Here is a 24,988-nt window from a genome sequence, read left to right on the forward strand (position 1 = left end):
ACAAAATTATCAGGGGGTTGGAGCACCTCTCCCGTGAAGATAGGCTGAGAGATTTTTGTTATTCAATCTGGAGAAGGCTCAGGAACATCTTATTGCAACCTTTCAATATATAAACGGGTTTATAAGAAAGATGAAGAGAGACCTTTTAACAGGAACTGTCATTTTCACTCTTTTTGCAAGAGGCAATTGTTTTAAACTGAAAGAGGTCACAGGGTTCCACTGCCCGGCAAGGGGAAGCACAGTTACAGCAGGCTGGGAGAGGCCAAGACATCCTCTGCCAGGGGGAGTGAGAGCTACAAGGTCTCAGTTTCCCAGGCTGGGAAGCTCACAGAAGTCCTCGGGGTGGGGCTCTCCTGCTGCACCGGCTCTGAACCCGGCCGAGGCAGGGCAAGAGACAGAGCTGGCTGTGAGCAGCCATGAGATGGCAGCAGGCGCTAGTTCTTTGCTGTCCCAGCCTGGGGTGCCTCAGGGGTGTCTACAAGCACGGGGGTGCCCGTGTCCTGCATCCCAGTCCCAGCCCCGCTGGCAGGGAGCACACAAAGCATCAGCCTGGAGCCCAGCGCGGGACACTCCCACTGCCCTGGTGAGATACGACTGAGGGCAAGAACATCCACTCATGGGGCTCTCAGATACCTGCCCAGCCTCACATAGACTCTCTGTCCAGGACCTTGTACTCAATGCCCGATAAGAGGGGTTAATGATCAGCACTGGTGTCCCAGAGACACGGTGCTGGACACCCCTGGAGTGACACCTGGACAGAGTACTGCATGCCCCACTGTCCCAGGCTGGCCAGAGCAGACATGTCCTTCATGCATGGTCCCAGACACTCCAGCAGGGTCCTGCTCATAGGCTGGACAGCTTGGTCTGCACCAATACACCGGTTTGAGGCAGGAGCTGGTACCGTTCTCTCCCTGGCATGAAAACATACCAAACCTCCCTCCAGTTTGTTGCCATCCATGGCTGGCAGTGCCTGGAGGAAGTGTTGAGAGAGGGCCTGAGACAGTTTGGACCCAGCTCCCCACAGCACGATCCTGCACTGCTGTGGGACAAGGCAGACACAGGGGGGTGACAGGCAGGGAACAGAAGCAGGGCAGGAGGGCTCAGTCCAGGAGGGCAAGCAGACCTAAAGAGCAGGCCCAGTGGTGAACCTGGACCTGATGCAAGGTGTGCAGGGTCTGGGATGTGGTACCCAGTGCCACAGTGCAATGCCAGTGCTGGCACATGTTGTGACCTGGCTGGTGCTGTGCCCAGTCCTCGTGCCCGTGCCTGGTGCACAATGCCTAGCACCCACTGCCTATGTGCAATGCCCAGGATACAGCACTTGGTGCCACAGGCTCCATTGTACCTGCCGTGCCATGCCATGCTGGCTGCCAGCTGCCTTGTGCATAGTTCCACCATGCACAACACCTGGCACCCAGTACCTGCTACATGGCACTGGGTACCGTTGGTGCCAATCCCAGTACCCAGCACCCGGTGCCTGGTGTGTGATGCTGCTGAGCAGTCACCAGTGTCCAGTATTTGGTGTACGGCTCATGGTAGCCAGTGTGCTGTACCGAGTACGTAGCACGCTGCAGCCGGTCTCCACGGCCCGGTAGAAGGTGTGCCGCAGCCGGCACAAGGCGCATGCTATGGACTGCCCCGTGCCCGGTGCCCGCTGAGCAGCAGCCGGTACCACGCATCCAGAGCGCAGCAGCCGGGGCCAGTAGCCGTTGCGCAACGCACCGGTGCGCGATTCTCCATCCCCGGTGCGCGGTACCCAGTGAGCGATGCTCACTCCCCGGTGCCGGTGCCCGGTCGCCGCCCCCGCGCCGCCCCCCGCACCGCCCCCGGTGCCGCCCCCCACCACCCTCGGTGCCTCCCCGCCCCGCCCCGTCCCGTGCGCTGCCGACGGAGCATGGCGGGCCCGAGCAGCGGGGCCCGGTGGCCGCTGCTGCCGCTGCTCCTGCGCCCCCGCCCGCCGCCGCCGCGCAGCAGCCCGGGACCGCCGCGCAGGACCGGGGGCTCGGCGGCAGCGGCGGCGGGGCCGGCGCGGCTGAAGGGACCGGAGGAGCTACCGGGGCCGGGGCTGTTCCGTACTTTCGTCTGGCTGTTCCTGCGGGGCTACCTGCTGCACACGCACCGGCTGCAGGTGCGCCGGGGCAGCCCGGCCCGGGGGCTGCGGGCGTGCGGGGGTCGGGCTGCGTGGGGGCCTGGCGACCCTGCACGGGGGCGTAGGTGGGGGAGGAGGGTAAGGAGGAGTGCGTGGGATGGAGGGGCTTCCGGGGGGGCTGCAGGGAGGGTGCTGTACCCGGAGGGGCTTTGCAATGGAGGGAGTGGGTGCGGGCTGGGGACAAGGGGAGATGGGTTCCAGGGAGGGGGTTAGCTGCCGACAAGTGAAGGCAGGGAGTTGAGCGGGGGCGGCAGAACAGGGGAGCAGAGGGGCTGGGCGGTGGGGGCCACCCGGCACCGCAGGGTGATGCTGGGGCCAGCAGGCAGAGAGGGGCCAGCAAAACCGAGTGACCTCGAGAGGGTCCAGCCAGCCCAAGGCTGCTCCAGCATCCCCGAGCCCCCAGGCAGCTGAGGGCAAAGGTTCGGGGGCATCTCACAGGGTCCTAGCATCCCTGGGCTCCCGGCTGTGACAGCTGGAGGGAGCAGCGGTTTTGGGTGCAGGTGACTGGGCAGCTTTTTAGGCAGATGATACCAAGGCAGGGGAGGGGTAGACAGGTATTTGTTTTCTTCTGTCAACACTTCCTCATACGTCGGATGAAGCAATGGGCTTGGCTGGCTGCAAGCCAGGCGGTATCTTCCAGCGCCCTGGAGCTCTGACCAGCCCAAGAAGCATGCGGGATCAGGCCTCCCTGGCATCTCCGAGCACCAGGCACTGCTGGTTGGAGAAGGGGTTGTCACAGGACAGTGGGATTTTGGGGTGTAGACACTGGAGCTCCCTCCTGCTCCCTCCTGCCCTTTGGACTCCGAGCACAGCCTGGCTTTGCAGAAAGATATCCACATGCTCTGGAGGTGCCCTTCCCCAGATCCAGGCAACTCTAGAGCTCCTCACAGCCCAGCTCTCCAAGGCCTGCCCTGTGTCAGGTCCTGGCCGCCAGCAGATGCTGGTGGGCAGGCTTCAAGCTGGGGTACAGCTGCCCCATGCCCACGAGCTGCCTGCGGTACCGGGGCAGCTGTCCCTCCCCCTCCTCCTGCCACCATGCACGAGGAACATCTCCCTGTGGTGACGAATCCAGCTGAATCCAGGCGCAGGCTGCGATGCAGACAGTCACCAAGGGAGATTGTACCACGTGCATCCCCGCAGCCACGGGGAATGGGGACCAGGGCTTGCCTGCTAAGTTCCCTGCATCCCCCTCATGCTTGGCCATGCTCTGCAGGCGCTCTGGCAGTGCCTGGGTGGGATGGAAAGTGGCCTTTGGACATGGCCCTGTGCAGATCCACTTACAAAGGGCTGCCCAGCTGCCCCCAAGGGATGCACTTGGAGGTCGCAGTGCTCCCAGCCAGGGAAGTAGGCATGGGACCTTTGGCTGCAGACAAGGAGAGGGGAGCTGCAACCAACACGTCCAGAGCAGGGCTGATGTTAGTGAACATCCCCTAGCTGGCTTGTGAGCCTGTGGCCCCAGGGCCATGTCCTGGACGTGATGGCCTGTTCTGGGAGCAGCCCAGTCATGCCCTAGCCTGGTGCTGCCCTCCCACTGTTGATCATTAACCACCCTTATTGGATGATGAGTTCAAGGACCCACTCAGCGACTGTTGTCCCCAGATTAAGCAGAGCTGGGGCCGTGCTGGAAGCAGCAGGACTTAGTCGTGCTGGTGGTTGCTGCAATGGTCCTGCATCTCAGCACAGTCCTGTGCTTGGCAGTTGTCTCTGTCCCTGCTGTCCCTTCTTGGTCTTCCTTCCCCAGAAGACCCACCAGCTTCTATCTGCATCTCTGGGGTGGGTGAATGATGTGCCAGTCTGTGCTGAGGGGTCAATGCCTGGTGTACTTAGTGCTGGGAGAGGAAATGAGCCTGGAGCCACCAGCCCAGGCCATCTGCAGAGCACTTCAAGGATGCTGCCAGCTTGGGGGTGTCAGAGGCAGGTGCCTGAGCTGAGGTGATGCTGAGGGGTCCATGGGATGGGTGCAGATAGGCACATTCAGGGCAGCATTGGGGCAGGGAGGATCTGACCCAGCTCATCCCATTGACCTTGCCGTGCTTTGTGCATCACAGGTGATATCCCGACGCCTTTATGGACCTATCTGGAAGTCAACCTTCGGACATTATAGGAACATCAACATTGGGAGCCCAGTGGTGCTGGAGCAGCTGCTCCGGCAGGAGGGCAAGTACCCCATGCGGAGCGACATGGCCCTGTGGAAGGAGCACCGGGACACCCGGCGCCTGCCCTACGGACCCTTCACTGAGTGAGTCCTGCCCTGGCTGTGCTCTCTGGGGCGGCATACATCTCCTGCCCCTTCCTTAGGTGGCAGTTTGCCCAGGTAGCAGTTTGCATTACTCCCACTCCTGTAGGCTGCCTGTCCCCAAGTAGAAGGGCATGGCCACGGCGGGCAGAATGACACCTGGGATGGTTCCAGCCTGGGGTGGGGAGTGTGCACACAGGGACTGGGAAACTGCTGCCAGCCACTGCCCCCTGCCCGTCCATGCCCCCAGCACTGAACCTCATCCCCATCCAGGGAAGGGGAGCGCTGGTACCGCCTGCGCCAGGTCCTCAACAAGCGGCTGCTGAAGCCCTCGGAGGCGCTGCTGTACGCGGATGCCATCGGGGAGGTGGTGTCAGACCTGATGGTGCGGCTGCGGGAGGAGCGGAGCCGCAGCCCCTCCGGGGTGCTGGTGGGGGATGTGGCCAACCTGCTCTACCGCTTTGCCCTGGAAGGTAGGGGTGTGCTCTCCCTCAACCCTGCCCTGTCCCACTCTTCCCATTCCCCTGGAGGTCTGGATGCTGTTTGTCCCCCACAGGCATCTCTTATATCCTCTTCGAGACCCGCATCGGGTGCCTCAAGCAGCAGGTCCCTGCTGAGACCCAGCGCTTCATTGACTCCATCAACCTCATGTTCAAGAACTCCATCTTTGCCACTGTCCTGCCCCGATGGAGCCGCAAGGTGCTGCCCTTCTGGGACCGTTACCTGGACAGCTGGGACACCATCTTCGCCTTTGGTGAGCGGTGACGATGGGAGTCCAGTGTGGTGGCACTGGACTCCCTAAAGACCTTCAAAAGCGGGGCAGTCCCTGGCCAAATGTCTTTTTGGCAGCCCTGGCTCTGTCAGCTCTGGTTCCCACTCTCTGTCCCTGCAGGCAAGACATTGATTGACCGAAAGATGGAGGAGCTGGAGGGGCAGGTGGAGCGTGGCAAGGAGGTGTCCGGCTACCTGAGTTACCTGCTGGCCAGTGGCAGACTCAGCCTGGATGAGGTCTATGGCAGCGTGGCCGAGTTGCTGCTGGCTGGTGTGGACACGGTGAGAGCCAGGCAGCTGCTGCCAGGGGACCCCTGCAGAGCTCCATGGCCAGAGGAACCTATGGGGACATGCTCCACCCAGCCCTTGCAAGCTCTAGCCTGGTTGGAGCTGACACCCCACAGGGGCAAACCCTCAGGGACTGGTCAGTACAGACCCTGTCCTCTGCTCTGCTGCGTATCCTGCTCCCTGCCTCCCTCTCCCCTGTGCTTGCTGCCCCTTACCCCTGACTTTTCTGCACACCAGAGCAGGGGCTCTCTGGTGCCATATTGATGCTGTGCTTAGCACAAAACTGCTCAGGTACTGACTCCAATTCCTCACTTCCCCTGGTGCTCTACTCCCCCAGACCTCCAACACGCTGTCCTGGGCTTTGTACCACCTCTCCCGGGATCCAGACATCCAGGAGACCCTGTACCAGGAGCTGAAAGCTGTTGTGCCTGCCGACCGGTTTCCTGCTGCTGAGGATATCCCCAAGTTGCCGATGCTTCGGGCCATTATCAAGGAGACTCTGAGGTAAATCCCAGCCTTGTCCCTGCCCTGAGGTCCTGGTCACCAGCCCCTTCTCCAGGGGGGATGCACCAACCAGGCAAGATGCAAGGCTGGATTTCAGTCCCTCTGTACTGCAAATATCCACCTCCCTCCCAGGGAGCTGCTGAGCCTTGTCCTGCCTGCATCTCACTCTTTCTGGGAGCTCCAGATTAGTTCTGCTCCCCCACTAACTCTCTCCATATCCCAGAGTCTACCCTGTGGTGCCCACCAACGCCAGGGTCTTCTATGAGAAGGACATTGTTATCGGAGACTACCTCTTCCCCAAGAATGTGAGTGGGGGCCGTGCTGTGGGGAGCCCCACTCAGTGGGGCCAGGTGGGGTCATTAAACCCCAGTTCCTGCCCTGCAGACCCTGTTTGTCCTGGCACACTACGCGATGTCCCATGATGAGACCTACTTCCCCGAGCCTGAGCGGTTCCTGCCCCAGCGCTGGCTCCGGGGACACGGCTCCCCTCACCACCCCTTCAGCTCCATCCCCTTCGGCTACGGGGTTCGTGCATGCGTCGGACGCCGCATCGCTGAGCTGGAAATGCACCTGGCCCTTGCCAGGGTAAGGGATTCCTCCACTTTGGGTATCTTGCCATGAGCTGGGATGGGGGTCCCAGGGAGTCCCCAAGGCACTGCCAACCCCCCTTCTCCCCACAGATGATCCAGGCATTTGAGGTGAGGCCGGACCCCCGTGGCGTAGAAGTGACATCTGTGTCCCGCATTGTCCTGGTGGCTGACAAGCCCATCAACCTGGAATTCATCGCTCGCCCAGGAGCCCCCTGACTGCACGTCCACCCTCCACCAAATGGAGATCCCCCTTACTGCCCCACAAGGAGGACAGGAAGGCAAACCCCTTCCCTGGCCAGCTTGGGCCAGGGGGCTCACAGCCCCACAGTGGGAAAGGTGGGGGGGCATGAGAGATTGCCCCCAAATCACCCCTGGGCCACTAGTAGCCCCCTGCCCAAAATCAGCAGAAGGCTTGGGGAACTGCTGTGGCTTTGACACACTGCAGGGGGGTTGTGTCCCCCCCATCCCATGCCCAGCTGGTCTGTGTCAGGAACCTGGGAGCTCTTTTGGGGCTGGGGAAAGGAGGGAGGGGGCTTGCAGCCATTCAGTGTCTCCTTCGTCCTGTCCTTGTGTAGCTGCGCGTGGATCTGTGCCTGGAGCCAGGACACCTGGGTCCTCTCTGAACAGCTGACTTTGGCCTCAGAAACTTCTCTGTGCCTCACTTTTCCCCTTGCCCCCAGGGGAGGGTTGAGTGCTGGTGGTGTTTGGGGTTTGCGCCTTTCCCAAGGGACAGAGCCAGCCCTGGTCCTGGGAAAGCACAGCAGTAACACAGCACATTCCTCATGATTCCTCATCATGGTGCCTGTCACCACCCAGCACTGGTATTGCATCCCCTGGCAGAGCCAGCCAGCACAGGAGGGGTGTTTAGTTCCTGGGACTTCCCACTCTCAACCATTATTGCACTGAGATGCTGATACGGGGTCATGGGAATGGCAGAGCTCACTACAGGCAAAGCAGGAGGAGAAAGATCAGCTCAGCATCCCCTACCCCCAAGCCAGGACCATTGCAAGGCTCACAGCTGGTAGCAGGCACAGGCAGGGGATGCATTGCCATTTGCCCAGAGTCCTCAAGGGATGGAGCAGGGGATATTTTTAACAGTGAACCCCTCATGCTTTCCTTCTTCTTGGACTGAGGGAAACAGCAGGCAGAAACCTTGCTGGTACCAAAGCTTCTGTCCCTCAGTGTGTCCCCGAAGGGACCTACATATCACCAAGATGATTAAGACTCCATGCCCTGTGTCCCCATCCCCTTGGTTCTACCCATATATGCCAAGGTACTACTCTGCCAGTGCCAAATTTGCTGGCAAGCAGCCAGTACCCCTCCCCAGTCTGGTTCTCCCCAGAAGAGTCATGCCCAGCTTTACCCCAGAAAGGCAAGAGGCAGTTCTTGGATCAGGATGTTTTGTTACAGCAAGGCTGAACAAACTAATAAATAAATAAATATCCCCTGCCCACCCCAAAATGTGCACAGGGTTTCCATGCAAGTGCCCATCCTGCTGCCAGCTCTGGCACAGACTGTGCTGCTGCCAGAGAGCTCCAGCCCTGTATGACCCTAAAATAAAAAAGCTGTGTGTGCAGCTGAGCCTATGCTACCAGGCACCGAGCACAGACAGTGGGACTGTGTTCACTAGGAGGGAGCCACAATAGAAACGCTCAGATCCATCAGCAGGATGGCAGAGGGGTGGCCAGGTCCTCTGGCTATGTGGGTCTCTGCCCAGCTGCAGGCATGTTGCAGCCCCTCCAGCACAGTGCTCACTGAGCATCACTGTGTGCTCACTGGCAGGAGGCACCCCTAGGTCCCATTTTCAGTGTTTCTGCCTCTCCGACACTGGCAGGATCTAGCCCTGGACTCAAGACGAGCCTGAGGAGTGGGGTGAACAGGCATGTCCTCCCCACAGAGAGCCTTTGGGCCCAAGCCTCCTTCTCACAGGTCACGCAAGAGATCCCCGAGTCAGACAAGACAGTGGCATTTCCCTGGTGTCTTCAGAGTGAGGATCGATCGATGCCTGTGGGGCAAGAGAGCGTGTGAGACCATAACCCAAATCAGTGCTGGACCAGGCACCCTGTGACATGGCCCCTCCAACCATCCCAGTGGACACTGAGGTCTTTCCTCCATTCCTTGCTTGTATGCAAGCCCTGGGGTAGGAGGGAGGGCAGCTTGGCTGGAGTGGGACATCTCAGTGGCCCCCTGCAGCTCCTGACATAGCCATCCCTGTGAGCATCAGGGATAGGGTGAGCAAAGGCACTGTGATGGGGGGAACGGGGGCAAGGGGGATATCCCAGGTATGGGTAACACATACCATTCCCAGTCCCCTTCTGTGCAGAGCAGCTGGGCACTGCTGGTAGGTACAGGCCTGTCCCAACCCATTGGCCACCACCACCCCATACAGCATAATTACCTTTGGGAAGCAGTTGGGAACTGGAGCCAGCTCCCCGCTCCTCATTTCACCCCTAAAGAGGTGCCACAGTGGGTGCCAGGACTGTGCCCATCCATAGCCAGTGAGGATTCACCAGGCAGTGGGTGAGCAGAGCTAGCTGCAGGTGGCCAGGCAGTGTGGTTCCAATGCCACCTGGGAGCGAGCCCTGTCTCTGGAACAGACAGTTTTGGGGCTGCTGCAAGTGGAGGGGGTGGGGGGCTCTGCCAGCTGGGACCCATGGGCTGGCCACATTTTGCTTATGGCTAGCGGTGGGCAGCATGTCTGGGGTGTGTGAATGAGGGTCTGTCTGCTCTGTGTCCCTTGGGAATGGCACTGGAGGTGCTCAGGTCTCGGGGAGGGGGGAGGGGAGGGGGAATGAAGCAAGATCAAAAATAGGCTTTTGTCTTGGGGTGCATCACACCCCAAAACCCTCAACCAGCCTAAAGCCCAGGGACCTGCAAAACCTGCATTCCACACACCGCCTGAATGGGGCTCTGGCAGAGTCTCTCCATGGAAGGTGCCCCCATCCTTCCTCACAGTCACCAGGGATCCCCTGTGATCTTTCTGTACCCCTGGGACAAGCAGCACCTGGGTCCTGCTGTCCCCACCTGGGCACCCAGCGCTGCCAGAGCCCAGCCACAGCTTCCTCCATCCCCCAGGACCACTTTGGATGGGGCAGAGGCAGGTGACCCAGCAGCAGGGAGGGGACAGGCACACAGCAATGAGGGGGTGGTGCCTACCTGAAGTGGAGAGAAATTGAGGGTGCAAGTGGAGAAAGATGGAGCACCGTGGGCTAAGAGTTAAGAGCATCAATACCTGCAGGAGTGAGCACAAGGGCCTGCAGGATGTCAGAGAGGGAGACGATGCCCCGCGGGTATTGGTTCTCATCCACCAGAACCAGGCGATGGACCTGTGGGTGCAGGCAGAGCATCACAGGCAGGCTGGGCAGCTGGCAGCCGTGGCTGGCACAAGCCACCTTGGCCACTCACCTGCTCCTTGGCAATGCGGTCAATTATGTCCTCCATAGGTTCATGGGGGTAGCAGGTGAGGACCCCCTCCAGGCAGACAGTGCGTTGCCGCAGCGCCTCCCTCACACTGATGTCCAGGTTGTTGTAGGTCTTCTGGGCTGCCAGGTGCTGTGATAGATGTGTCCCCATTCAGCGCCCCAAGGTGTCCCTGCACCCCATTGTGCCAACACAGAAGGACACTGAGCCCAGGAGATGCACAGAGCAGATGTGCACTGGCACATGCAATGACAATGCATATGGGGTGGGTTTGCATGGGCACAGACAGGTATAAGCACCCCACCAGTGCATGCAAGGGGCCAAACTTGAGCCTGGGCATGCACACATGCAGGCTACTCACAATGACGTCAAACCGCGAGTACAGGCCAACCACTTGCCCTGCAAAGAGAAGCAGTGCAGGGGCTGCTGAAGGAGCCCTAGGGATGACCTGCCATGCTCCTCCCACACCCCAAGGGGCAGCCCAAGGGCCAGAAGAAGGGTTTTGGTTAGGGATGGTGCTGTAGTTGCTAGCAGAGGGACATGAGGACGTCACTTTTTCCCTCCCCAGGTACCAGCATCATTGATGACAGGCAAGGCGGAGACACGGCGATCCACAAAAATCTCCAAGGCAGTGTGAATTGGGGCAGTCTCAGCCACGACGGCCAGATCACGGAAGGTGCCAATGCATAGTTCCTGCACTGTTTTCTTCAGGAAGCGTGGCTTGGGGATGGTAGAAGCCTTCAATGGGACAGGGCAGGGCTGGGCTGGCACCTGCATGTACCTTGACACCCTTGCTTGTGACACCAGCCATGAGTGTGCACAAACAGCCCCAGCACTCACAAAGATATGGAGAAACTTGAGGATGCGCTTGTGTGTCAGGATGTGCAGGACATTGCCCGAGACAGGCTCAATGACAGGTAGGCGGTGGATTTTGTGCTTGATCAGGGAGTAGACAGCATCGAAGAGGCTGTGGGTGATGAGGACATCGTGGTGGGACAGGGCTGCTTTCAGGTGCACACACACCCCCACTCCAAGGGATGTGCTCTCCCCCAGTGGACAGGCTCTCACCTATTGCTCGGAGAGATGTAGACCAGTGGCTGGAGGGAGCCCTGCAGGTACACCTCTGCCAAGGGAGAGAGCTATGAGAGGAGGTCCTCCAGCCTTCTCTTGCAGCCCCATAACTCCAGAGCCCACCTCCACACCCTGTGTGACAACATCAGCCCAGCCACCCACATGATTTTTACCTCTCCAGGTCTCAATCTTGTGCTCCTCCACCTCGTAGATCTGAACCTGGAGGCAGGGAAATACCCACGTCATGGTGGTTTCATGGGGAACTGAGGGCACTCTGAGACACTGCCCCCTTCCTTGGGCATCACACTCCATCATCCAAACACATTTTGGGGGCCAAGCAGGGGAGCAACAAGTGGATGCTGGTCTGGCCCAGAATCATCCCTGGTCATTGTCTAGTGATTAAGAAAGGACCAGGAGTGGTGGGGACAGCTGCTCCCTGCCCCATGCATGCCCTGATCCCCCAGGCCCACCTCATGGCACTCACCAAAGGTGAGCGGTAGTAGCGGTGGAGGATGTTGATGAAGTCGGTGATGGTGAGCATCCCTGTGGAGATACATGGGGCTGGCAGCGCTGCCTGTACCCTCTCTGCCAGGCAGGGGATGGGGCCAGGCATTGCTTCTGGCACTCACCCACAAAGCTCTGAGTCTTGCTGTCCCAGAGAGGGGCAGCACGAACCCCGTTGGCCACCAGTGCCAAAAAGGCTTTCTTGATCTGCTGGCAGAGTGCAGAGGGGTTCAGAAGATGCCAAGCTTGCTTCTTCACTGCCCATCCCCACTCACTCCCCAGGTTATCACCTCCAGGGAGATGTCAAAGACAACAAGCTTGCAGCTGGTGGGGATGGCATCATAACAGCAGTGGCTCCTCAAGAAGTGCATGTAGACTTCAGCATCAGGGTTCTGAAACTCGGTCTCTGGGCCTAGCCCCAGTATTTCATTTCCCAGTGTGAAGGTGACAGGTCTTCTGTATTCTTCCTCCTCCTCTTCCTCTTCCCTGGGGCATACAGCCTTTGGAAACCCTGTAAGCAAAGTCACCCCAGCCCTAGCCAGTAAGCTGAGCTGCTGGGTCTCAGCACCCTCCTGCCTGGGGGGAGCAGGGGATGCTCCCAACAGAGCCCCCCTGTTCCCTATTCCACAGGGGCAGCACATAGCAGTTCTCCAGCCTGGGGCAGACTCCAGTTGAGGAGAGGGGTATGGGCAGGGTGGGCAGAGGACCAATGCACTTGTCACATGGTAAGGCAGTCCCCATTCCTACACACTAGACTTTTCCCGCTACCCACCTTCCTCCTCGGGGCACACAACAGCATCCAGCAGCGCCACCTGAGAGGGCACACAGTGAGGAGGGGTCAGCAGGAGTCAAGGCAGTCTTTTCCCCATCCATGGATTCTGCCTGCACCCACCCAGCTGCTCTGACCCACCCAAGCCAGGCAGAGAGAACTGTCTTTTCAGGGTGGGGATGTGGGCACCTCCCACATCCACCATCCCAGCCTAGGAGCCCCAGAGCCTGCAGTCTCCATGGCGGTTCCAGTCCAGGACACCCAGCTTGTCCTCCTGCTCTGGGGAGACAGCAGGGGTCTCCAGAGCAGGACAAGGCATGGATGGCAGGACCTCCTGCCTTCTCTCTCTGCCGAGCCGAGCATGTCCCACAGCGACTCTGTGCCCATCCTCTCCCAATCCCAAGGTGTAAATTCCATTCTTGCTTCTTCCCGTGCAGAGAGCCTCGCCAACCTCATTGGCCCCTCTCGGGGACCAGGTCCATCCCAGGAAACCTACATTAACAAAGCGGCAGCCCGAGGAAGAAGGGAATCCACAGGGCCAGATGGCTGACCCCATTTCCCCAGTCCCCAGGAGACCCTACATAGCAGAGCAGCACGTGCAGAGGGAAGAGCTACCCCGGCCACAAACCTTCCTGACAGAGCTGAAGTTTACAGGCCACCCTAAAATAATGAAGGCACAGAGACAGGGACCACTCCCTAAGGAGCCTAGAGCCAACACCGAGAAGGAAGAGACCCTGCACCACCTGGCCCAACCGTTCCCAAGGGGCTTGGCACGGCTGGGACAAGGACGTCCTTGTACCCAGGGCTGCATATCCATGGGAAGGGGCCCGTCAGCCGCCCACATTCTCCCACCCCCGGGGTGGCCTGTCCCCAATCGGGGGTCTGCCGGGCCGCGCCCCCCACCCAGCCTTACGGTACCTGGGACGCGGCAGAGCCACGGAGCTGCTCCATGCTATCTGCGGGGCAGCGCTGCTATTCTGGGCCCGCGGCTGGCGTGGCCCTGGCAGATAGAGTGTCAGCGAGCAATGCCAGCCATGCCCCCACCGCCACCGCCGCGGGGGGGGGGGGGGGGGGACACGGCCGACACCACCGAGCAGCGCCCGCAGCCGCCTCGCAGCCTCGGGCTGAACCCGGGGACAGCGCTGGCCCTGAGGATCCGAGGGAGGGGGCTATGGAGGGATGGCTGGGGGCAGAGAGCGGAAGGACACCCCGCTCCGCGGACCTCCGTCCCCCAGGAGCGGTGCTGCCCCGTTCCGTCGTGGTGGGGGCCACAGCGTTCCCCTCTCCACCGGGATGCTGGAGAACCGCTGGGTCCAGCATGGCCTGGATGGATACGGACCCTTTGTCCTCGACGCTGCCCAGCCCTGCCGATCCTGTCCGGGACCTTGCTGCAGCTCACTGTCCGCGGTGACCCTGGTCCCACGGCGGGAGCAGCCGGACCTGCCGGGTAACCTCCTTCCTTGCCGCGGGGCCACCTCCTCCTGCTTGCCCTCTGCCCGCTCCCGGCTCGGTTTTCTATTTCTGGGAGGCTGTCGGGCTGGCTGCAGGGTTGGTGGCCACAGGGCCAAAGGGGCAGGTCTCTGGCTGCAGGGGACAGCTGGATACAGGCCCATAGCGGGGTACAAGGAGTTCCCTGGTGCTGCCTCACAGCAGGCAGGAAGAGGAGGGACGAGGCCGCGGCCTCGGTGCTGGCTCACAGGGTGGCCCAAATCCCGCAGTGGTGGAGGGGCCCATGGGGCCAGACCCTTACAGCTGTGCTGTGCAGAGCAGCCTGGCTCCAGCCTGGCCATCACGGGTGCTGGCAGCAGGGAAGGGAGCAGGCATCTCCACTTTCGGAGGCTATTTTCAGGTGCTGGAGAGAAGCCGAGGAGAGATGAGATTGTCACCAAGGAGACCAGAGAAACAGGGCCCAGCACTGAGAAATGGTGGGCTGCAAGGAGAGGGGAGGGAAGGGTTCTCTAACAGGCCCAGGGCCCACACATCAGCAACTCCTCTGGGCCCCAAGAACCTGCCCATGCATCCAGCCATTCACCTGTCATACTGGGGGGACAGAACCCCAAACCAGCAAAGGCCAGCTCTGGGCACCCAACCCTTCCTACCCTTCTTGTAAGGTTGCACTGCACTGTTCCCCTTGATTAATGATGCATGGGATAGTCCCTGAGACATAAGGAAGACTCCAGACCAAAGCAGTTATGCTGGGAGCTGCTTTTCCATGCAGGGGGGTATGTTTACCTGCCATAGGGCAGCAAGAATTACCCCAAGCTCTGGGAAGGACAGGCAAGTGGGGTGGTAGCACAAACCCTCCCTGTATCAGAGCCTAGTAGAGCTTCCCACCAGACACAAAGAGGTCAGGGAAAGGAAGGCAGATGAGAACCAGGAAAACACTTGAGTGTTAAAATTTAATAGAAAACCTTGAAAAACAAAGGGAAAATAGAGAGCAAACCCAAGAGAAGAGCACTAGCCTGCAGTCCATGCACACATGCTGCAGGGCACACCAGAGGGCCAATGGCCTTGAGAAGGATGCTCCCTCCCCAGCAGTCCCACTGCCTCCACAACAAACTGGAGCCACACTGGTACTCATGGTCTCTCTGGAGCTGCAATGTGCAAGCCTGAGGTATCCTGCAGGGCCTGTTGCTGCGGGAGGCCAGCATATTGGCATAGACATTCAGAAAGGATAAAACTGGGCAGTTTTACTCCCTCCCAGTCATGAGGACTGGGGACTTATCTCCAGGGGCCAGGCTGCAGCAGGGCAAGAGCAGGCTCAGCTGCCAGCAACTCAGGACACAGACACAAGCAAGCAAGGGCTCAGCCTGTGCTGACTGGGGACAAAAAGGGCAGGCTCAGCCAGCTCCCACACAGCAAAGAAACCATCATGTCAGGCTTTTAGAACAGTCTAGGGCAAAGGCCAGATAACCCCCCACTTCCTCAAGCTTTGCTACTTGCTTTAGAAAATGAAGTCACACAGGTTTCCTCTTTGCCCAGGAAAATATCTCTCTCTACAACCAGCCCCAAAACAAGTGTGCAGTGCAAAGGGCTCCCACAGTCCTTGCTCTACAGAGCCAGTTCCTGTCTCTTCCTTTGAGGTAGGTTGATGTGTCCCCAGGGAGGGACAGTGGCTGCTTGGTCACATCACCAGGGCAGTGTCAGAGAGGCAGCCAGCAGGTCTCTGGTTGGCTCCATCAGTGCACTTGTTGAGAGGTAAGCTCTGAGCAGAGCTGGGCTCCAGGCATCTTGTAAGATCCTCACCAGCTGAAGGGAGGCATGTGCTGCAACAAAAAGGAGACACTGAACTTCTTAGGGACAGTGAGAAAGGACCAAAAGAACCATGGTGTAATAATCATCGGCTGTATCATGGCACATGGACTCAGAGATAGGGCTGCCAGGCTCACCTACTCCATCTCCCATTCCAGGCAGTACCACTGACCCCAACAGGTATCCCAATATCAGTGGGACTGCAGGGTCACAGCTTAGTCTCCCTGTCTGTGTACAAACCCAGCTCCACCCTGGCCTCAGCACAGGAACAGTGATGACCTTTCTCTTAGAGCCAGAGAGTGCCTCTCCTTCACTTTGTCTCACCCAGACAAACTCCAGTCCTCCACCTCTGCAGGAAGCTGTCAGCAGCCCAGCTTTGCCCAGGGAAGCTGGGAGAATGCAAAAGACCTGGAGACCTCACTGTTCCCCCAGCCAGTGCTGCAGCTGAGAGCCTCTGCTCACTGTTAACCACATCAGTGTCCGCAGAAGTGATACAAGTTCCAGTGCGGGGAATATCTTGTCAGCACGTTCTGACCATGACAGCTCCAAGCATCACCTATCTGGCTGTTCTGAGCTTCACTCCCATCTAAGCTGGGTGTACAGTGCCAAGGAGACATGCCCAGTTGCACAGACATCATGCCAGCTCCATCTGTTGGCTCCTCAGAGAGCAGAGGCTTCAGAGCCTGCAAACGAATCTGCTCCTTTCCTCTTAATAAAGCTGCTTTTTGGGCTGCCAGTTTTCTACCAGGACACCAGTCCAAAAGCCACACGATGAACACCATGAACGTCACAGCCAGTGCAAACTCACCCCAGTCTGCCGAGTTCCAGTTTGCTGAAGCCATTTGACTGAATGCTACTCTTCTGGAGGAAGAATGACTTTGGCAATGACCACTGTAGAAGGAGAGGAAGACAACAGAATGGCTATTTAAGTAGTGGCAAAAATCCCTCAAGCCTGTTGTGCTTTGCCATAGGCTGCCCTAGAGAGCTTCAGCTAGAGCTGCCTCACTGCTGCACATTGTCACTGCCACCAGACTGTTCCCAGAATAGCAAACAGAGCAATCTTTGCTCTCTGCCTAATGAATCCCTCTGCTGAAAGTGGGAGTAGAGCATCTCGAGGTCAAGAGTGGGTTTCTTTCAGAGTAACATTCTGCTGTAAGGCACAGGAGTGACAGACAGAGACAACTCCCTCACAGAGAGGAAGAGTGGTCAGGACAGGTGCCAAATATGTAGGGCTGTGCCCAGTGCACCCAAGGATATTCAGATGCAAAATACTTGTAGATCTGATATACTGCTCATGACTTCTTGTTTGTGGGAAATAGGGCAGCATGGGTTTTTCCAGACTCCTGGAGGCCTTGGCAAAGAGGGAAGAAGGCAAACAGGTAAGACAGGAGCCAGAGGAAGCAGAACAAGCAGGATCTCTACCCAACTCTGTGCAGGTAAACAACCATTCTCTGCCTACCTTCCCCACAGTTATACACACCATTTGGGCCAAATCCGTCCCTGCCCCAGTGTGGTACCCTTTGACACACCAGTTCTTCAGTAGCTCCAGACCTGGGAAGTGACAGAAGACAGAAGTGAGAATCAACAGCCAGGTTTACAGAGAGTTAAGCCTTCCCAGCTCAGGGCATGCAAATATGCTGCACTGACCACAAAGAACGTGCTATGCAATAACCACTTGAACACGTGCTTGAGCGCCAGCAAACACGGGGTAAACCAAGGGCGTTCACCCTTTGTACGAGCAAACATCAGTGCGTGGGCTGCTGCAGTGCTTGCCTGCCTCCCAGGGAGCCAAGACATTCCTTGCAGCAGGCTCAGTGAAACAGGAAAACTGGGACAACACAGGATTTGCCGAATTAGACCAGATTGGTTGTCCCCCTGAGCCCAGGGTCTGCCAACAGCAGTACCTGATTTGGGCTGCACCGGTGAAAGTTCCCACTGTGCAAATGTAGAGCAGCTTTGCTGTCATTAACCCCTTTCCCAGAGAAGGGCAGCTCAGGCAACCTCCTCCTTGCATGGCACTGATCAGCTGCAGCATCCCAGTGTATCATCTCCACCCTACAGGGATCCATCCAGAGCTCAAGACAGGCTGAGACTTCATCCCTGTCAGAGGGTAAGACTGGCACAAGCTGAGATAGTCGTTGGTATGACTGGAAGGGACCAATCCTCTCACCACACACAAGTCATGGTGCTCCAGAGCACAGCAAGGTCATTTTGAAGCAGAGCCGTGTGTTCAACTGCACTGAAGAGGCTCCACTTCCTCCAGGGCTTCCTGCTAGCTGTCCCCACTACAGTCAAGCAGCCTGCTCTTGGCCAACCCCAAAATACTGAGAAATCCAGGACTACTTCCATTCTGCTTTCTTATTTAAGAGCTTTAGGGTCATATCAGAAGGCTAGGGTGACTTGAGAATTAAGAACCAGCAGAGCAATGGCTAGTCCATTGATGCTCTCCAGCTGGCATTACTGTGGTTTTCTGTAAGATACCAGGAAAAATCCTTGCTCTCCAAAGCCTGTTCCTTGGTGACCTTTCAGCAAGCCCCAGAACCTCTTTAAAAAACTCCCACATGTTGGGGGCCAGGAGGAGCAGGGCGGCTCAGATGTCTTGTCCTGGGTCTGTGCAGCAGCCTGGGCTTTGCAGGCTAGGGAAAGAGGAGTGCCACATGGAACACAGAGGAATAGGAAGGGGGAGGGTGAGTTCTGATTAGAGGTAAAGAGCAGTGATGTGATAGAGGAAATCTGCTCGCCTAGTTTTTTTGGGGAAGCTGGAGCACTGAACCAGGACCCTTGCCTGAGAGGCAAAGTTCAGGGCAGCACTTCAGTGAGGACAATGACAGAATCTTTCTTCCAGTTGATGGAAGATCAACCAGCAAAGATATTAGCAAGGCAAAGGATTACACATGCTGACAACACAGCCAGAGAAGGCTATGATGTTACCATCTCTCTGTGAAAGACTGTTACTGACCCCTTTGATACTTGCTTTAACACCAGTGAAAAGTGACAAAAGCATTTTTCTTCTTTCTCTCCTTGACAGCCATGTGAGGAGCACACATACAGTCACTGCAGCGCAGAGCCAGCTCCTCCAGAAGCCTCTCCATCTAGATCAGATATTGGATGGAAAGCCCTGAGCCACAGTCTCTTTTTATTTTCTCTAAGCCTTCACGCTAGACCTCACTGACTCTCTCCCCCAAACAGTTTATACTGCTGCCTTGATAGAGGCAACCCTGGTGAGAAGGAATTGGTCCAGCCCAGCTACGTTTCATTAAAGGATAATGTTTTTTATTAAAATACAGAATTGTGTCCTGAAAGGATGGAAATGTTAGCTAGATTTCTAGTGTTTAGGAAAGATTTCCATTTGTACACTGGCTGTTTTTCATCAATTAGAAAACCACAGGAGACCAGGGAATAGGCCCAATTTTTCCTTTGCAGATCACTTGTCAGAAGCAAAGCCCAGCAAATCCAGCTGTTTCTCCATCAAAAGAGAGCAGAGAAACACAGTAAGAGGCCAAAGCTACAGGTTGAAGGCAAAATCCCAGTCTGCTTGATGCCTAGGGCACCTAGAAGTGCTGGTGCTGTGCGTACCAGAACAGTCATCACCTCTCATCAAGTCAGAATAAGCTTTTTGTGATATTTGAAGCAGTCTGGGAAGGTAACACATTTCCTAGGGGTTAGTATGCAGGCAGGCAGCTCCCCCTCAACATGCATAGCTCAGAAATCTCCCACGACTGCTGGCAGGCAGCCTGCCTGAGTCAGGTGGTTGTGCCAGGCTTTGGAGGGCAGTTACCTTTGTGTCTATTCAAGTAGTATTTGAGCTCCCATTGGGTCACCAGGATGTTAAAGTAACGAGGCTGCTCAAAGAAGCGCAGGTACCGCATGGAGATGTGGCTGGGGAACACCCGCTCGAACTGCCCGCGCCGGGAATACTCATCCTCCGTCTCCACCAGGATGCGAACGTCATCTGGAGTCAGGATGTCCAAGACAGAAGAATAAAAATCCTGCAGACAAGAGCAACCCACGGTCAGGGAGAAGCACCTCTCAAGCAGAGGTCTCCATGTGTCTGAGATCTTTGGGACAAAGGCCACATGGAAACTGTGGAAGGAATCTAGGCTCAGTGATGACACCAACACTGCACAGAACTGAAGAGAACATCAATTCTGCAGCCCAGCCTCTCTTAAATACACTGGCAGGAGGCACACAAGGCCAGTGGCCCTCCTAACCCAGCATGGGGCTCAGCTGGCAAAGGCTATAAGAGCTGCACAGACACATAAGGAGGAACGGGCGGTGCTCAGACACTGTTTGGGGACTGGTGGGTAATGTGCCCCCCAGCACACATCTGTTTTATGTACAGATGAGTCAGTGAGACTGTGGCTTAAGCAAACCCAGTTTATTTCTGACCAGCTGTCTTGTAACGCACTGGAGCCCAAGTGCACCCCATCATCTGGCTGACTCCAGAGAAGAGCACAATCTGAAGAGGGAAGAAGGGTAGACATGTGGGACTTGCTGGGACATGGGCTTGGCATGATGATGCAAATAACAGAGGAGGTTGTTTTGTACCTGGTCAGGTATCTTCTGCATCAAGTAATAGGCCTTCTTCATCTTCTCTGCTCTCAAATGCTCAGATATTGGCTTGGACTTCTCCTTCAAAGCATTGCCCAGACTGAGGACACAAGAGAGACAGTAGAGCATGTAAGTGGAGAAGACAAAGCCCTGTCATGGCAGAGCTGCTCCCAGCAACTTCTGAGAGAGTAATGACACCCACATGAAAATGACATGGAGGAGAGAACACCTTCTCCAAGGATTTCGCAGGTTCCGAGATCAGTGATGGATCCACAGCCTTGTGCACCAGCACAGAACCTGGGAAGGATGTGGGCAGGGAAACTAGGAGGACTCTGCCAGACCCTCACTAAGGCATTTCAGTGTTCCTTCACCCAAAAGGTGAGCCATCACCTCACACTCACACAGGATGCAAGAGGGTCAAAGACACACCATGATGTGATTCACAGCACATGAAGCCTGGTGGGATCTCATGTTTACATCCCACTTGGAACACAGCTTCCTAACTGCAAGCACAGGGATGGCGGTAGAAGTACCCAGTACTGGTACCATACAAAGAAGAAGAGAATTCTTAGATCAAAAACATCCTCTGGCAATATCGAAGTACTTCAGGACTCAAATTCAGCCACATGCCATGGGAAGTCCTGGCCTTTTGTACTATCTGACCAGCAACCATCTATTCTAAGCGCCAACTGAACCATTTGGGGATGCCAGAATCTGGGAGATACTTGTTGAAAACCTTTTAACCCATCTATTAACATAGCTTTTTTTTTTTTTTTTTCTGCTGCTGCAAAACTTATTCGTTGTGTGCAAATCCAAACAGGGAGAGCAGAACCTTGAGTCTGTGCTGCATGGTGCTTGGGCAACATGCAGATCTACTGGAATTCTGCCCATATGCAAAAAAACCCCTTCATATGCTTCCCAGGGCAGAAAATACAGTTAAACAAGCTTGCCTCTGGATGCAAGAAATCTGGTAATGCATCATCTGAACCATGTTAAGGATCCACTTAATCCCCTGCAGGTCTTTCTGAGGACACCTGCCCTTCAGCACTTCCACTGGAAGTGGCAAACCAGCATGTGATCAAAGCACCGCAGACAAGCTGGTGAGAGCTCTCCATCTGGAAGAGACCCGTGTTCCAAGCTTCTCCACTGAAGGCACAGGGCACTCAGAGGGCAAGAGTCCCATGTTTTGGCATGCCCACACATCACTGCATGCTGGTGCTTAACCAAGCAAGCTGATCCTTCAGTGACATATGGCCAGCAGCCACTCTGCTGCAGGGAACAGACTGGTTTCCTTCCAGCCATCAGGTTTGAAACCAGGATAAGCCATAGCTGTGGTGAAACACAGAAGTATTAGGGGCCTGGCTGTACCCCCCCCCCCCACCCAGGAATTAGCATTCTGCAAAAAAACAGCCATGTTAGCTGCAAAGTAAGACTGCGCACACCTCCATTCATAGGTTGGCAGCATGTGACACCTGCAATCCTGCCTAAAGAACTGATCACTCCAGCATTTGCAAAATAACAGGTGCTCCTCTTGCTCCAGGCAGCAGCATGTCAGTTCTGGTAAGTCAGAGGGTAAGTGGATCCAGCCCCAACAGAGCCAGCCAGTCCTCCAAGCAAACAGAGAGGCAGTGAAACCTAGCATCATATTAGTTCTGGCAGGGGGAAGGACAAGAGAGCACAACTTGACTAACTGCAGAGCAAGCACAAATTACATTGGCCTCACTTCCAACTATGGACCTGCAGAGACGGCATAAATCCTTCTGCCTTGAAGAGACCACAGGAACCAGTTACTCACACAAGGAGGCAGGTTCTTTGGACCCATAGCTGAAGCACCAGCAAGCACAGGCTCTCAACAGCTAGAAGCCAGCATTTGCTGGGCTCCAAGCAGCCCCCGCAGATGAAATCCCTCAAGAAAAAAAGCCTGCTTCTCTGACAGAGAAGGGGGATAACCTGTAGGTAGAGCCACTTCTTGTCTGTGTCCTTGAAGCCACAGTGTCCATGCTGGGCAGAACAAAACCAGCGAGGTTGAGGAGGTCCCGAATCATCTGGCCCTTGATGCTCACATCCAGTGGGGAGTTGGAGTGGAGGCTGCAGAGAGGAAGCATCACAGCAGCCTGAGTGCTAAAATGGAGGTGTCAAGCCCCATGGCCCCAGGATCAATCCCTGGGTTATCACTGACCAGGACACAAACACCAGCCTGTCCCTTGCCTCGTGAAACCAGCCATAAGACACCGAGAGGAAAATCCTGATAATAGCTCTTTGAAGGGGGGGCTTCCTATCAGAAATAGTTAATTTTTCCATCTCTTCCCAAGTTTGCTAGAAATAGACAAATCCATCCCCAGATCCCTGTGTACATGGCTCTATGCACAGCTCATGCCCACCCACTCTCACAGACAGGAGGGGCCATGCTCGGTTACACTGCAGCTCCCGGCCCTGCCTGCACAGCCGACACCACAAGGCCGGATGCGGTCAGGAAGTAAAGAATGGTGCACGAGGCAGTGGAACTGCTGACTGCTTCTGCCCACGCAAAGAAATCTCTGCCATCACCCGTTCTGTACAAGACACATCCCTCCTTGCCTTCCTTTTTTAACATACTTTTCCCTGGCTCTTGCTGGAGCATGCCCAGAAAAGCTTTCTGAACTGCAGATGAATGTTGCTTTCACAGACAGGGAGGGCTTTGATTCCTGCAATCTGGAGAGGGAGGCTTCAAAGCCCATGATCTTTCAAGCACAGGCTACAGGGGACATTGCAAGCCAAACTCACTTTGTAGCAAAAGAAAGGCCATTATCCACTCTGCTGTGGCTGAGAATATGCTTTACCTTGGGGAAATGTTGACTTCTAAGATCCAGGGCTTGAGGTTTTCATCCAGCATGATATCAAACCCAAACAGCTCATGGCAACAATACGGCCGGCGCACGTACATCTTCACCAGGCTGTTCACGTAGGGCTCAGAACTGCAAGCCAAGAAAAAAATGCGTTGTTTCCAACAGTCAAACAGACAGCAGAGCTCCGGCTGTTCACAGCACGTGTTGACAGTTCTGGAAGTGTAATGCAGCCACGTGCTGCTGGAGCAGGTGGGCTGAGGGACCAACACAGGCCTGTGTGTTGCTGCTGCCTCACCACCTATGGATCCAGCACTGCATCTTGAGCATCCCTGCTGTGTCAGGTAGCATCCACCTCCAAATACAAGATTTAAACTGCACCAGGGACCATTCTCTCAGGCTCCCAGGCAAAGCAGGGGAGCAGGTGGCAAGCTGGGAAATTTTGGGTACACTGCACCTTCCTGGCCTTCAGGCAGGTCAGGGAAATGTAAGATCTATTTATCCACTGCAGCTACTGTAGCAGGAGCATAAGTAACAGGATGAAAGGAGGGATCTGCAGAGAAATGCCGAAACCAACAGCAGTGATACCATTTCAGTTAAGAGCAAAAGGACCAGGCTAAGAAGGGACTGGACAGTCAAAAGGGCCAAGGTGCACCTCACAGACACACAGAGCAAGGGGTGCCAAGACTCACGCAATGATGGTTTTGATAACAATGTCCTTAATCTTCTCCCAGATGGCCTCACTATTAACTCCCTTCTGTGTCAGGTAACTCCAGAGAGCTTTGAGTGCCCTGTGAGAGAGAAAGCAAAGGAGGTAGCTCTGTAACTATGGGGATTTTTGAAGGAATTTTGAATGAGTTAGAGATGGGATTTTCAGTTGTTTTTAGATGATTTTTTTTAAATCTTCTACATAGGTAGGAAGGGTGAATTTGGTTCACATCTTTACTACATGGTTTAGAAGGTCACAAGACCCCAAGTTACAAGACCTTTTAAGGACTTACTGACTAATAAAACACTGCTAACAAGGATATTTATGTTTTTGACCTCATTTTTAAATATTTTGTCTTATGGACTCATTACAGTGTAAGCTTTATTAGCCAATCATGTTAAGACACAAACTTACACTAAACTCTAAAACTCTAAATTTTCTTCCACTTAGTTTAACATGTCTCTGTTTCAATTTATAAATCTACATTCTCGCTTCTAGCACTTAAGTTTGGAAGCTTTTCCCAAGGTCTCAGATCAAATCCTGTGTTTAATTTTAAGCTTTGGCTCACAGGCCCAAAGTTCTCAGAATTCCTTCCATTTCGGATTCCAACACATAGCCCCTTGCTGCTGGTGGTGAAAGCAACAGAGGGGAACCCTGACAGCACTCTTCCCTGGCATGGCAATACTCCTGACATCCTCAAACCTCTCAGTTCCTAGTTACTGCTCTCCCCAGCCTGGCCCCTGGTTTTGAAGGCCCAAGCTACTAGGAACATGAATCTGTCATAGACTTCTCTCAGCACAGTCCCAAATTAGCACATGAGCAAGGTAAGTCAGGCCCAGATCTTCTCTTCCCTCCCCCTCCATGTCCTCAGCAAACCTCCCCTTCCTGCAGGCCTTCCCCCACAGCACTGCAAAGCAGCTCAGCGGGAATACAGCAAGACCCCAAAAATGTTTTAGCTAAAGCCACTTCACTGAGGCTTCAGGGATTAAAAAGAATTTCTGAAAAATGTGGTAACAAGATGGTATGGGGGAGCATCTATGCTTTTTACAGGAGTTTCCCACACCACACTGAGTGCTGCAAGCTACCCTGTCACTGAGCCAAGGATGCTGAGCTATTTCTCAAGTGAGACCATGTGGCTAATGGCCAGGAATCCAAAGGTCACGCTTCCTGCATAGAAGATGGAATGGATTACAGCCACACTTATCTTTAACATAGGAACAGCCAGCGTTGACTTGCATGCAAGTATGGGAAGCCCACACAATCCCACCTCCACACAATTGCTGAGAGGCAGCAGATCCTGCTAAAAGTCCCAGTGGAGGAAGAGACCACTGTGGAGCAGGTCCAGGTCTAAG

General features: G+C 55.8%; 2 protein-coding genes across 5 annotated transcripts; one reads left to right on the plus strand and one right to left on the minus strand.

Annotated features, from left to right (window-relative positions):
• Nucleotides 1-1,879: 1,879 nt before the first annotated feature.
• Nucleotides 1,880-7,951, plus strand: LOC128809809 (sterol 26-hydroxylase, mitochondrial). Its single transcript, XM_053982121.1, has 9 exons — nt 1,880-2,128; nt 4,198-4,388; nt 4,659-4,858; nt 4,942-5,139; nt 5,278-5,438; nt 5,782-5,948; nt 6,172-6,253; nt 6,333-6,533; nt 6,629-7,951. Exons 1-9 carry the CDS (start codon nt 1,895-1,897, stop codon nt 6,752-6,754), a joined length of 1,560 nt encoding a protein of 519 aa, XP_053838096.1. The 5' UTR covers nt 1,880-1,894; the 3' UTR covers nt 6,755-7,951.
• A 243-nt stretch (nt 7,952-8,194) lies between these two features.
• PRKAG3 (protein kinase AMP-activated non-catalytic subunit gamma 3) lies at nt 8,195-13,295 on the minus strand. 4 transcript variants are annotated; one of them, XM_053982128.1, is made up of 13 exons: nt 13,221-13,295; nt 12,306-12,345; nt 11,824-12,044; nt 11,659-11,740; nt 11,514-11,572; nt 11,203-11,248; nt 11,027-11,081; nt 10,799-10,925; nt 10,531-10,696; nt 10,320-10,357; nt 9,944-10,090; nt 9,771-9,864; nt 8,195-8,543 (listed from the first exon to the last, which is right to left on the minus strand). In XM_053982128.1, the coding sequence occupies exons 1-13, from the start codon at nt 13,251-13,253 to the stop codon at nt 8,521-8,523; spliced, it is 1,131 nt and encodes a 376-aa protein (XP_053838103.1). In that variant the 5' UTR covers nt 13,254-13,295; the 3' UTR covers nt 8,195-8,520. The 4 variants fall into 4 exon arrangements, with proteins under 4 accessions (XP_053838103.1, XP_053838102.1, XP_053838100.1 ...); XM_053982127.1 differs by lacking the exon at nt 8,195-8,543 and having other exon boundaries at nt 8,638-9,864; nt 11,659-11,743; XM_053982125.1 differs by lacking the exon at nt 8,195-8,543 and having other exon boundaries at nt 9,779-9,864; nt 9,944-10,357; nt 10,531-10,678; nt 11,659-11,743.
• Nucleotides 13,296-24,988: the final 11,693 nt, after the last annotated feature.

This window comes from Vidua macroura, chromosome 7 (genome assembly GCF_024509145.1).
Source record: "Vidua macroura isolate BioBank_ID:100142 chromosome 7, ASM2450914v1, whole genome shotgun sequence".
In the NCBI taxonomy this organism is placed as follows: domain Eukaryota; kingdom Metazoa; phylum Chordata; class Aves; order Passeriformes; family Viduidae; genus Vidua; species Vidua macroura.

What these genes read in the sequence shown, in the direction of transcription:
- LOC128809809 (XM_053982121.1), top strand. Translation starts at nt 1,895, where the DNA reads ATGGCGGGCCCGAGCAGCGGGGCCCGGTGGCCGCTGCTGCCGCTGCTC. An exon ending in TGCACACGCACCGGCTGCAG is followed by an intron (nt 2,129 to 4,197) that starts GTGCGCCGGGGC and finishes TGTGCATCACAG; the next exon opens with GTGATATCCCGACGCCTTTA. An exon ending in CTACCGCTTTGCCCTGGAAG is followed by an intron (nt 4,859 to 4,941) that starts GTAGGGGTGTGC and finishes TGTCCCCCACAG; the next exon opens with GCATCTCTTATATCCTCTTC.
- PRKAG3 (XM_053982124.1), bottom strand. Translation starts at nt 13,253, where the DNA reads ATGGAGCAGCTCCGTGGCTCTGCCGCGTCCCAG. An exon ending in GCTACTACCGCTCACCTTTG is followed by an intron (nt 11,249 to 11,513) that starts GTGAGTGCCATG and finishes CCCTGCCTCCAG; the next exon opens with GTTCAGATCTACGAGGTGGA. An exon ending in TCAAGTTTCTCCATATCTTT is followed by an intron (nt 10,697 to 10,798) that starts GTGAGTGCTGGG and finishes GTCCCATTGAAG; the next exon opens with GCTTCTACCATCCCCAAGCC.